A 13,277-nucleotide genomic window follows, 5' to 3' on the forward strand; every position below is an offset into this window, starting at 1 on the left:
TTTGGCTTTGTTTTAGAACACAGTCAATATGAATAACAAACCCAGCAGCATAGATTCACCTCTGTACTCAAGACACTAACCAAAAAGTTAATCTCAGTAGGCCTAATATTCCATCCTCATTCAGTCCTCTCACCTTTCCCAAGCCCCCTTACCCCCACCACCACCAAAAAGAAGTAGCTGAGCCTCACAGCTTGTTCTGAATGCCAACAGACTCAGACTACTTCAGACAAGTGGAGAGAGTTGCAAGGCCAAGTTTAGATAGGTTAAAACCTTAAAATCTGTCTGGAAACCAGTAGGCAGCCAATACAAATCACAGAGCACAGGTGTAATGATATAGGGACCAATCCAAAGACCAGCGAAGTCAGCAGAAAAACTCCCATTGACTTCAGAGGGCTTTGAGTCAGGTCCATAGCCCTGCTATAAATCTCTCTCTCTCTTTTAGTCCTTCTCTCTTTCTCCTTCTCCCTGTTTCAACCATTGTTACTCTTTACTATTCGAACTGCAGTAGCATGCATAGGACTCAGGGCCAAAATGGCAAAAGCTTTTAGGCACCTAAAGATGCATCTAGGCACCTAGTAGGATTTACCAAAGCACCTGAGCAGATTAGGTGTCTAACTCCCATTGGAAGCCAATGGGATTCAGACACTTACATTATTTAGGCACTTTTGGAAATTCCACTATGTTCCTAGACACATCTTTAGGCACCTGAATGCCTTTGCAGTTCTGGCCCTCAGTCAGGATCTGGGTCCCGCTGTGCTAGGCGCTGTATATATACATAGGAAGACACTGTCCCTGCTCGAAGGAGCTTACTGTCTAACTGAAGACAAGGCAAGTGAGTGTAACAAACACTAGGAGAGGAAGAAGAAGGAGGAGGAGGTATGAGCTTTAATTTTCTCTTATCATGGCTCCCCCCCGCCCCTCACATTCACTCTTTCTTCTGTTTCCTACCTTGCAGGTGGAGTTTGCTCTCAGTGCTTTGCAGAAGGACAGAACTCACAGAGTCCAGATTGTCGTAGCTGTTACAGCCCAGGGGGCCAGTCCGAGTTTCTGTTACCTAGAGCCGGATGCCAGAAAAAGGAAACATGCCATTTGTTTGCAGCATTTCCAGGACGGTCCAGCCCCTGACATCTCCACTGATTGACGGACACCCTCACCCACCCCACCCTTACCAAGATACAACCTACATGATGTGGGTGAAAGCCAAATATCCCCAGTGGACAGACAGGGCCAGGTTAGAAACGCAAACTTGAAAAAAGAGCCACCTTCCAGACTCTGTCCAGGTGCAAACTGTCCCATGTTTTATGTTATTGCATCTGAATCTGGGCCTGGTGAAGGGAGGCCTGCAGGTTGATCCATGGGGGATCTCTGTTGTCTTAGACCAAAAGCCAGGAGAGGAATTATCCCATTGTCTCTCCATGGCAATCTAGAGCACATGGATTGAGAACCAGATAGGGTGAGTGATGTCGTGCCCCTCACCACACAAGCACGTACTATGGATAAACGGAGAGACAGAAAATCCTCCTGCTGCTTGTAGCATAGCTGTTGTTATTGTTGGTGTCTATCTGCAGAGGAGACCTGTCCTTTCTGAATTCACAAAGAGTGGTTATCTGCTGTCAGGGCTTCAATATCTCAATCCAGTTTCCCATCCTTGAGGGAATAGGCAGGGCCAGGAGACACCACAGAACAATAACACAAGCCGGAGCCTTTCAGCAGTGGCTGAGAGTGATGGCTTCATCCCGCCTGCCTTCCTTGCAGCACGTTCCCTGACAATGGAATCCCTCCCTAGTGGAGGCTGAGTGCTTTCAAAGGAGAAGGCTGTTGTTTGTGGATCCGTTTTCCTTTCCTTTGTATTCTCCTCCCAGTAGCTTCCCCCACTCCCCCTCCAGCACTCTATCTCTGTCCATTTCATTCTGGAAGCCTTTGTAAAGCCTCATTGTAGGCTTTTCTCATTCCCTTGTAGTCAATTCACCTGAGAGCTGTTCAATAGAGACTGTACTGATACCTGCGGTGGAAGACATACAAGGGTGGCATGATGCTGTCTAATATTCCTGCCACTACAGAACTGCTTGCCCATTTCCATTGTTGTTGCTGACCTGCCATGGCCATGCCCTCCCCAATATCACTGCTACACTGCAAGGACCATGATCTCCTTAACATCAATGCCACACTGGGTGTCCCCTTCCCAAAATCACCTTCATGCCGGAATGGTCTGTGCCTACGTGAAATGAGGGACACAAGAGAATTACTTTTCCCATCTAACATCAGTAGCACAGTGCAATAATTTGCCTTTTCTTGTGAAGAATGCCACATTGCAATTGCTGGTGCCTACCCAGCAATGAAACCAATTATACCCTATTAAAGGCCGAGCCCTGACTAGCATCCCTCTTGCATCGGGATGGCTGTCATTCCCTGCTCCAGTTCTCTCCCTGGAATCTCCATAGCAGCAGAAGCAATACCTTGATTGCTCCGGTAGAGATCTGGATCTCATGGAGTCTCCTCATGGTGCCATCACGGTCTACAAAGTAGGAGGAAGCAAGCTGGTGCAGTGCCTCAACGCTTTGGGTAGCGTTTCCTGACTTCCTGTCAAGTCGGCTTTTGTCCATGTACATGGTCAAGGCCTCCTCCCCTGCAGTGAAGGGAAACAGATTGCTACATTGGAAGGTTTGCTGCTACCCCACAGGGCAATGTGCAGAGGTACCTATGGTATCACATGCTGAACCTGTACCATGCAAACTCTGAGATCTCTGCACCCCTGGCGATGCCCTTGTGCAACAAAGCCAGTCCCATTCTTCTGTGCAATGGGCCAGATTCAAAATCTGGGTACAGCGCCATTGAGGCCAATGGTCCAAATCCCCAGCTGCTGTAAATTGGAATAACTTCACTAAAGTCAATGCTGATTTACACCAATGGAGAAACTAGCCCATTATATAGAACAATAACAACAACAAGGCCTGTCATTGTGGGGATACATTTGGAGTGATTTGCATAGGGCCAATATTTAGACTTCGTGGAAGAAGATGCAAATCTCATGGAAGTCTATTATCTTAATTCAATGGCATAAAGGATAGTTTAAGTTACATTTAGCTCACGAGTGAATGGGTCTGTGCTGAAAGGGTAAATGAGTGTCATTTGTAACGATCTGGCATCCAGTGACTATGCAAGATGAGTGGTTGAGAAGTATGGGAAGTAGGAGGGATGAGATGACAAGCAGAAAAAAAGCAAAGAGAAGTAGCATAAATGACGACTCTGCTCTTCCTGCAGTCCTGGAGAGCACAGGTGAAGCATGCTGTGTGGGTACAAGAGCAAGGGAAAAGGTATTGAACAGGACAAAGGAGTGTGGGTAAATCAGGCTCGGTATTAATGAGAGCACTGTTGCCCTGGCAATGACAGAGAATCAGGAAGTACAGAAGTTAGAGTCCCAAAAGGCAACAAACATTAATGAACAATAGCAACATTCTCAATGAAAAGAAAAGAAAGATGAAGAACAAAGTTTATAACCACAGTTTACTTTAAAAAAAAATCTATTCATGATGATATCTGAGCCGGAATACAATCTAGCTGACTCTGTCTGAGCTCTGCAAGGCTGAAAGGAGTGACAGGCAAAACCAACATATTTTCCTCACTAAGGTCAGGAAATCTGATTTTGAATGTACACGCGGAGCAGAAGGGGCCATTTTTATGTAGTTAGCTTTGAGAGAAGAATCAAAGTTTAATTAGGGTGGAAGTAAGTAGCACCTACTGTAATCCAACCTGTGTATCCAACAGATGAACTGATATTTATGCTGCTGATGATCATTGTAATAATAGGGTTGTATGAAAAAAAAAATGCATCACCGCTGTTTTGATGGATAACTATTTTACTTTAGGGACATTTGATTTTTTAGAGGAAAAAACTGATTTTTTCTGTGGGAAGCAGACACTTTCTGTGACAAACTTTGATTTGACATCAAAAAGGTATATGAAATGTGTCTCCAAATTTTTCATTTAAAAACCAGAGTCCAGAATATTTTGATTTAGCAATACTACTGCAGTGCCTAACGGGAATTGTAATTCAGTTTCCTCATGTCCTTATTCTCTATGGGCTAGACTCACTAGCTGACCCACATATCCCAGGATGCACCATGGCCAGGGGTCTCCCATGACACACCCCTGTCCCCTCACCAGGAGAGGAGACTGTGGTGCATCATGGCAAACAGTCTGACCAGGGAACCCAACCTAAGCGACAGAGAATGGGAGCTTCCAGCATCCAACTACAACTCCCATGAGGCAAGCTGTGGCATTTTCAAATGAAAATATTTTGATTTTTTTTGCCAGGAAGTCAAAATTTTCGATGGAAAGTTCTGACCAAAAACATTGTTTTCCTCAAAATTTTCCATGGGGGAAAACTCCCAGATTCTGACCAGCTCTAAATAATAACAACAATAATAATCAATAATTAACGTGTTGACAGCGATACCTAGAGGCCCGAGCTGGGGATCGAGGCTTCACCGTGTTAGGCCTTGTACACACACACAAAACGGAGAAGATGTTTCCTGCCCCAAAGGGTTTACAATCTAAGCATATGATGGGAGACAACAGGTGGATACAACAAACAGACGGGGGAAACACAAGGTAATGAGATTAATATGATAAGCATGTTAAGCAGCGGTCACAGCACACCAGCTGCTTAGCTGCTGTCAAATGTTTTGCTGGCTTTACAACACATATGAGTTTTTAGGAGAGCTTTGAAGGAAGATAAAGTAGTGACTTTGTGGATTTTTACAGGGAGTTCCTCTGTATGAGGGGGGAAGCTTGGGAGGAAATGCAAAGGTGCTTGTGGGAAAATGTGATTAATAGGCAATAAAGGCTGTAGCTTGGGCCAAATGTATCCTTGATGCAACTCCGCTGAACTCAGTGGAGTTGCACCAGAGATCAATGCGATCTTCTGTGTCCATTTCAGACTAGATTACTATACATAGTAATGGGGGCTCTGGACGGTACCGCCTAGATGGCAGTTAGACACCCAGCTCCTATTGAGTTCCAGTGGGATTTGGGAACTCCCTTGTGTTCTTTAGCAAAGCCCGCACCTTGTTTTTTTGCTTCCCATGCAGAAAGATCATGGCCTATGTCAGCCCCTGGTTCAACAATCACTGGTGGAATGCTTAGCTGGGACAATGCTTTGAATGGGGGCTGCTCTTGTACATGTACTCGGGGCAGGTCTACACTCTGAACTTACCCCGGTATAACTACAACCATCAGGAGGGTGAAAAATCCCCCCCCCCCTCCCCAGCCCCCGAGCGATGTAGTTCTATCAGCCTAACCCCCGGTGTAACAGGGCTATGGTGATGGGAGGGCTTCTCCCCGCGACATCGCCACCATCTGTCGTGGAGGTGGATTCACCACAGGGCCGGGAGAAGCTCTCCTGTCAGCGTAATACGTCTTCCCGGAAGCGCTACCGTGGGAGAGCCGCACCAGCGTTCTAAGTGTAGACGTGCCCTGGCACCGCTGTCGTCGAGGTAGGGTGAATGTAGACGTCCGTGTAGCTCCAGAAGGGTGGGGCGTGGCACTGGAGGCACAACCAAGCCATGCTGAGTGTATATCCGCTGGTCGGAGGCAGATGTGTACTCGACACGGCTCAGCCTTGCCTCTGCTACCGCTACCATGCTACGATGGCTACCCGGCGGTCTGTGGTCACGCTACCACTCATGAGGCAGCACAAATATGTGTACACGAGTGGGGGACTCACACTGCTCGCGTGTCGTGTAGACGCAGGCCATAGAGACCAGGCAGAAAGCAAAAAGTCCTGGTTAAATCCCCACCCGTTAAAGCTACTGGACAGTAACCAAAGCTGCTAGAATGTTAAATACTGAGCCAAAAATGGCATCTACATTGACAGAGCTGAGGGGTAGGAACAAGGGTCCCAGACCTGCATGTAAGGAGGCTATATGAAGCTAGCACCTAGACAGTAGTTGGAGAACCCAAAGCTTTTACGGCACCTGGAGATCTGTGTTCTAGTTCCAAAGAAGTTGTCATTTGCCCCTCCGAAGTGTTTCAGTCTCACCACGGGGAGGATGAGGGGAAAAAAGAAAACCCTCTATGTGCTTCATTCAGTGCACATCCGGGGAGACAAGCAGCGTTCCTGAGACGTGAAGTACGATGGCAGGAGAGGGCAGGGAGAGACCGCTGCTTGAAACCCACGCTGCATGCATGGGCCTAAGACTGGGAAAAGCACAACATCCCGACGGAAAGAGAGCCAGCGAAAGCAGCCCATAGATCAAGAGGGGTTAATAGACTTTTGCTGCATTATTAAGTCTTAATTTCTCGTTTATTAAGCGGATGCTATGTTCAAAGTTGTCTTCCCTTCAGGGCTTTCCCTGCAAATTAGCTCTCGGCTCTGTGTACTCCATCCCTGAGTGTGTATGCCCTAGAAATGACCCTGCACCAATCCCTTTGTCAGAACTAAACTGGAGCAGGGCTGGCTCTCTATCAGGCTCCAGGGGAAACAAGCTGCTCTGCAACAGAAAGGCATCAGAAAGCCTCCTCTTGTGGAAGGTGTCTCCACAGCAACAGTGGTGGATGCAGGATGGCCTGCTCCATCTCTTAGACCTCCCTGAGCCCAGCTGCTACGCAAAACAGCTGCTACGCAAAAAGGGAGTCATGCACATTTGTCTCTCGTTCTTTAGCTGGTTAAATGTCAGGCTGAGATTTGAATTAATAAAAAGCACAATTCTCTGGGTAGCTGCTTTTTTATGTGGTCCGAGGTCTTTAGAGAGTTAGGGGAAAAGCAACTCCTAAGTGACAATCGATTGGATGTCACAGGGATCTGGACGAGCCTGCAAAATCTGAGCGGAACCTGTCCCACTCCATGCACCATGCAGCGGGGCTAAAGCTGCTTTAGCTTCATCACGATCTCTGTCAAGATGAATCCTTCATTCCTCTTGCCCTGCCTGCCCCACCCCCACTGTTCTGGGCTGATGGACCACTTCGCACTTCTGTCCAACACCAGCTCTCCTTACAAGCCTCTGGATATTTAAAAATGTCGTGTTGTAAAAACAGGAGATGGAACAAGCCACTGTGAATAATTCACAACCTCACCCGGGTGAAATTAAAAATATATTTCACCGTTGAAGGTCTTTGCTATTTGGAATTTCCAGGGATGTGGAAGAGAAAAAGGCTGCCAATGGGAAGAAAAATAAAACCACAAATAAAACTCCAGGTTTCAGAGTAGCAGCCGTGTTAGTCTGTATTCGCAAAAAGGAAAGGAGGACTTGTGGCACCTTAGAGACGAACCAATTAATTTGTTAGTCTCTAAGGTGCCACAAGTCCTCCTGTTCTTTTTGCAAATAAAACTCCATTCGCCTCAATGGTTTCTTCCTTCACTGCCTTGCACTGTGTAAAATATGATTCCAAGGAGACATTTCCTCAAAAGAAATGAGTTCTCTCTGTACAGAGTTCTTTTAGGCCCTGCTTCAACCCATCATCCCTATCCAGCAAATCACTTAAGCACGTGCTTTGCTGTATTGGAACATTTCATGTGGTTTGGGGGAGGGAGGCAGGTGGAATTTGATTGGATGCATTGAACAGGCAGTTTTGGACTAAGGATTCTTTTAGGTCTGCATTCAATAATGGCTCGGACTTCATGACTTCAATGGACCTACACCAGTTTACCCCATCTGAGGATCTGGCACCTAAGTTGTGCATGAAAAATATGCAGGCAGGCATGCGAATCGATCTAATCTTGTCTACAGAGCTGCTCATTTACAGCGTGTTTAAAGAGCTTTCCGTAGCCCCCAGAGGAACAAGAGCCAGAAACCCTCGGAATTTCACTAAGGGTTTCGCTATTGGCAATCTATTTTATATGGAAGGTGCTCAGAGAATATGGTGATGAACAGCGTCACAAAACTTTAAGATAAGATACCTTCTTTGTCACTGCAGTATTCTCAGTGCAGCTACAGATACATGCCATACATGGTATTTAACTCTGTGTGCAAAACGGTCAACAGCTACAGGTGATAAATAGACAAACAGAAGCAAAAAAAATGCCCGTAAGAAATTTACTTCCGTTTTTCATTTTCTAAATGTTTGACATTTTCTACCCAGCTCCAGTAACCGGGCATGCAAATTGGTGACTGCGCCTGCAAGTTCTCCATCTTATTGATCTACTGGCATATGTTGCCCATACCAAGACCTGTCTGCAGTCCCTGGGTATATATTTGCATTGAATTTAATTATCATTCTTTTTTTCTTAAATGTGGCCCATATTTTTCCTTTAACTGTTGCATCCAGTTCAGGCCTCTCTGTCTGTGTTCCCCATCAGTGTCTCCATCATAGAATCATAGAATATCAGGGTTGGAAGGGACCTCAGGAGGTCATCTAGTCCAACCCCCTGCTCAAAGCAGGACCAATCCCCAACTAAATCATCCCATCCAGGGCTTTGCCAAGCCTGACCTTAAAAATATCATCCCTGCCTAATGCCTTGGTATGCCACTTCACAGAGCACTCTAAGATTTTTCCAAGTCCAGTGAGTTCCTCCTGTGGGAGAAGATTGTTTTCCTTCTGTATTCAGTTTGTTTCAGAGAAAGAGAGAGCATCTGGTTTCAAGAAACAAGGCAGGGTGTGAAGGTTAGGCGGGAATGATATTATAGACACTATATCAGCCAGGCTGCTATTCTGTCCATTCCAAGAGAGAAAATCACCCAGGCAGAATATCCAATTCACATGGTTCTTTCAAATGCTGCCTGTGCACTTATTTGGAGTTTGGCTTTACCATATTTACCCTGGAATGATTATCATCACACAGGCATCAGACACACATGCCCATAGGCACCCTCTCAAACCTGCAGCATATCCACATTATCTTAAAACTCACATACTCAGATATTGGTATTTGCATCCTCATAGAGCCATACTGTGATTCTCTCACACATAGAAGTACCTAACGCCACACGGAGTACTCTGTCCTCTTAAAAGTAGTCAGACATAGGGCTCAGTTCACCCACATGGTGTGGCACTGCCTTTTAAGATCTTGGGAGGTCTGAAATACATGAGGACCTAGGAAATAGGAGATACTGGTAGAAAGAAAGTGGTCCTAGAAGTAAGTCGTATTTTGGGAGGAAATCCTGTTTGTTTCTTTAAGGGCTTGTGATCAGGAGCTTTGCAGGGTGGATGTAGCCAGGCTCCTCTTGCTCCCAGCCAATTGGGATGAGCTTTAGGAAGGGGATCAGCATATATGTTGCCTTCTCCTTCATAGTATGGCTGACAGCAGCAGGAGAAGGCTGGCCTGCTGAGCCTGAGGACTAATTGGAGGAAGGGGCCAGCTGAAGGAGAAGCTTGCTAAAGCTCTACAGCTAGCCGAAGTTACCACCCTAGCTCCAGGGAGGAGAGCTGGGGGAGCCCGGCCTTAAAGAGAGACAGAGGGCACTTTCTGAATTACAATCCATCTGCTGCCAGAGAGACTGGCAGTGGCCTGGAAGTGACTCCTCAGCGGCAGGCTGGGAAGAAGCTGCAGGAGGAGATGGAGTGACAGTAGTGGAGACCTCAGCCCTGAAAGAGCTAAGGACAGAATAGGAGCATCCCAAGGAAGCAGTGATGGATTAGAAGGATCAACCCTTAGCTGCCTAACATGGTGTCCCTGGGCTGGAAAACCAAGAGAAGAGGTCTGTCCTGGGTCCTACTACAGGCTTCAGGACTGAAAGACAAAGACAGGTAAGTCCCAGATCATAGAATCAGAGAAGATTAGGATTGGAAGAGACCTCAGGAGGTCATCTAGTCCAACCCCCTGCTCAAAGCAGGACCAACGCAACTAAGTCATCCCAGCTAGGGCTCTGTCAAGCTGGGCCTTAAAAACCTCTATGGATGGAAATTCTACCACCTCCTTAGGTAACCCATTCCAGTGCTTCACCACCCTCCTAGTAAAATAGTTTCCTCATATCCAACCTAGACCTCCCTCACTGTCACCTGAGACCATGGCTCCTTGTTCTGTCATCTGCCAACACTGAGAACAGCCGAGCTCCATCCTCTTGGAACCTCCATTCAGATAGTTGAAGGCTGCTATCAAATCCCTCCTCACTCTTCTCTTCTGCAGACTAAATAACCCCAGTTCCCTCAGCCTCTCCTCATAAGTCATGTGCCTCAGCCCCCTAATCATGTTCGTTACCCTCTGCTGGACTCTCTCCAATTTGTCCACATCCTTTCTGTAGTGGGGGGGGGAACCAAAACTGGACATAATACTCCAGATGTGGCCTCACCAGTGCCGAATAGAGGGGAATAATCACTTCCCTCGATCTGCTAGCAATGCTCCTACAAATGCAGCCCACTATGCCGTTAGCCTTCTTGGCAACAAGGGCACACAGTTGACTTATATCCAGCTTCTCATCCACTGCAATTCCCAGGTCCTTTTCTGCAGAACTGCCGCTTAGCCAGTTGGTCCCCAGCCTGTAGCGGTGCATGGGATTCTTCCGTCCTAAGTGCAGGACTCTGCGCTTGTCCTTGTTGAACCTCATCAGATTTATTTTGGCCCAATCCTCCAATTTGTCTAGGTCACTCTGGACCTTATCCCTACCGTCCAGCGTATCTACCTCTCCCCCCAGCTTAGTGTCATCTGTAAACTTGCTGAGGGTGCAATCCATCCCATCATCCAGATCATTAATGAAGATGTTGAACAAAACCAGTACCAGGACAGACCCCTGGGGCACTCTGCATGATGCTGGTTGCCAACTAGACATGGAGCTGTTGATCACTACCCATTGAGCCCGATGATCGAGCCAGCTTTCTATCCACCTTATAGTCCATTCATCCAGATGGGGGCCAAAGGCCTGGCATAAAGGCCATTAGATTCTGAGTTTTCTGTTTGGACTTTTCTGTTACCCCCGGAAGGGGGCTGAGCTGAAAGCTGATCTGGCTGGAGGGCTGGGCCACAGAAGATGCAGACGGTTGCAGAACCAGAATGATGGATAAGGGGATACTGGAGTAGAAGAACCCCTTGCAATGCCTTGTCCTGGCACAAGGGTGAGCTATGGCAGTGGGTTTGCCTCAGCCGAGAGCACTTGTGCTACTCAGTTTAACTCCGGGCATCACTAGGGCTGCAAAATATTTCCAAGGCCTTCCATCTGAGCCCTCAGCAGGAGTGTAGACACATGTATATTGTCAGGGATGAGGACTTGCAGTTGTGCCTGCCCAGTCTCTGGGCAGCCTATGAGCACAACAGAGCTGCATGATTGACACCCCATCTATTGGCCGAGGAAGTCAACAAGCACTTTGGGCCAACAGCAACAACTGATCTCTGGCTGCTCAGCCCACACACCCACGAATGCAATCACTACTGTGCCTGCCCTGCTCCTAGCACTGCTCCAGCCCTGGTCCTACTTGTTCCCAGCCTCGTTCCTATCCTGCCCAGTCCACTGCATCCCTGCTTCCCTGCGTGGTTCCTGACCCTGGGCTCTGACCCTTAGCTCTCACTCTTGGTCCTTGACCCCAGCTCTGAGCTTGGGCACTGTTCCTGGCCTGACCACCTCTGTTCTGACCACTAGGCATGACTGCCCACACTACACACATCCTGTATGCACTCAAAACCTGACACGGACATGTGCGCACACATCATATAAACACACACCATTCTCACATCAAGTATGTGTAAACGCAGCTCACAGAAACACTCCACCATGCTATTGTCAAACAAAGCACACCTGCGCTCATGTCACTCACACCAATACACAGTACATTGTCACACCAGGCACACGTATCACATCTACCGACACCCACCCCCACACGCTCTGCTTCATAAGCCAAAGGGGCCATTCAGAGTTAGCCTGGGCTTCTGAGCAGATCTGCAGGAGAGTATGGGGCTTCAGGGGGGAAATGTGACAGCCCTGACTCACCACCATACGAACTGGCCTACATCCTTCCCCGGGTCTGAAGAAGAGCTCTGTGTAGCTCAAACGCTTGCACCTTCCACCAACAGAAGTTGGACCAATAAAAGATATTTACCTTGCCCACCTAGTCTCTCTTACATTTAAAGTGACACAGAGCTGGAAGAGCATGCTTCATCCCTTCTCCCCACTGTTACAGTGAGCTGCATACGAAAATACCCCAGTTGCCACCTACCTCCTAGGGTGGCAGAGATGAGGATGTGCGTGCCGTACTTTTTGATGATGGTATCAATGAACTGTTGCGTGGTGGGTCTCCTGCCCAGCAAGCGGATGCTCCTCTGGAATTCAGGCATCAGGGGCACTGGATTGCGGAGCAGGTCTCTCCGTTCGATGGCTGTGTTCCTCACCTTCCAACGGGCAAACTCCCTATGTGACAACACAGGAACACAACACAGGTGAGGCTCTGAGTCTGGACAGGAGGGGAGAACCACCAAAGAAGGGGGAAGATGAGGGCAAAGGGGAAAATATGGGAAGACATCCCCACATAGATACACAGGGGAGGCTCTGAGGCTAGACCTAGGAGTGGGAGGAAGAAGAGGAGAAGCAAGAAATTATTGCACAATGCCAACGCACCTTAAGGATCAGGGTCTAAGCTGCTGCTGCGGGAATCTCAACAAGTTCAGAAGTAAATTTCAGATGAGCTCCCAGAAGTATGGCTGTCCCTTTGTAGGGGTCAGAGTATCCCACATCTGCCTACTGCAGTGCTCCTACACCTTCCTCTAAAGGAGCTAGTTTGGGCCACTATTAGAGACAGGATACTGAAGCAGACAGCTCTTGGTTCTGATCCAGTCTGGCATTCCCATGTCAAAGTGTTTCCATCCTATCTAAACTCTCTGACTGTGCAAAACCCAGCTAAAAAGTTGGAGGGCACAAGCTTGCTCGTGATGTCCTGATTTTCCAGCCCCTAGAGTGCAGGGCAATGTGATCCTTGAACAACAACATGGACAGCACCTGCTCAGCACCTGCCCTCTGAAAATCAGGCCCCTTTTGGGTATGTCAAGTTGGGCAGCCAAAAACCGAGGCACCCGCCATTACTAACCTCTTTTGCAAAACCTTGGAGAAGGCCGAAGAAGAAAACCAGGATTTAGAACTGTCCTGCAATATGCACAGCACTATCTTAGGCAATATGTTGCCATGTCCAAATGAGTCACAGGCTGCAGTTCCTTTTCGTTCATTTATTCCAGTAAATCAGATAAAGCATTCATTTAAATAACAGGAATAACACTGTGTGGCACTTTCTGTCTCAATAAGCATTGGCATCCCCCTGTACAGGTGGAGAAACTGACTTGCCAGGAGATGATTTAGTACATTCAGCGGCAAAGCTATGATCAGAACCTGCGACTCTTGGCTCCCAGTCTGGCTCTCTAGCCA

The 13,277-nt window shown here is 47.6% G+C and overlaps 1 protein-coding gene across 4 annotated transcripts in view; it reads right to left on the reverse strand.

The window, feature by feature from the left end:
• BRINP1 (BMP/retinoic acid inducible neural specific 1) overlaps positions 1–13,277 on the reverse strand; it is a 93,056-nt gene that overhangs the window by 22,875 nt on the left and 56,904 nt on the right. For 2 of the 4 annotated variants that reach the window (XM_073314211.1, XM_073314212.1), the window contains 3 exons: positions 12,082–12,272; positions 2,457–2,626; positions 949–1,054 (listed from right to left, as the gene is read on the reverse strand). In XM_073314211.1, the coding sequence (XP_073170312.1) occupies positions 949–1,054; positions 2,457–2,626; positions 12,082–12,272 (467 nt within the window). Of the gene's footprint in view, positions 1–948; positions 1,055–2,456; positions 2,627–12,081; positions 12,273–13,277 lie in introns of those variants that run through there. The other 2 variants (XM_073314214.1, XM_073314213.1) reach the window with 2 other exon arrangements.

The sequence above is a fragment of the Lepidochelys kempii genome, chromosome 16 (assembly GCF_965140265.1).
Source record: "Lepidochelys kempii isolate rLepKem1 chromosome 16, rLepKem1.hap2, whole genome shotgun sequence".
Classification (NCBI taxonomy): Eukaryota; Metazoa; Chordata; order Testudines; family Cheloniidae; genus Lepidochelys; species Lepidochelys kempii.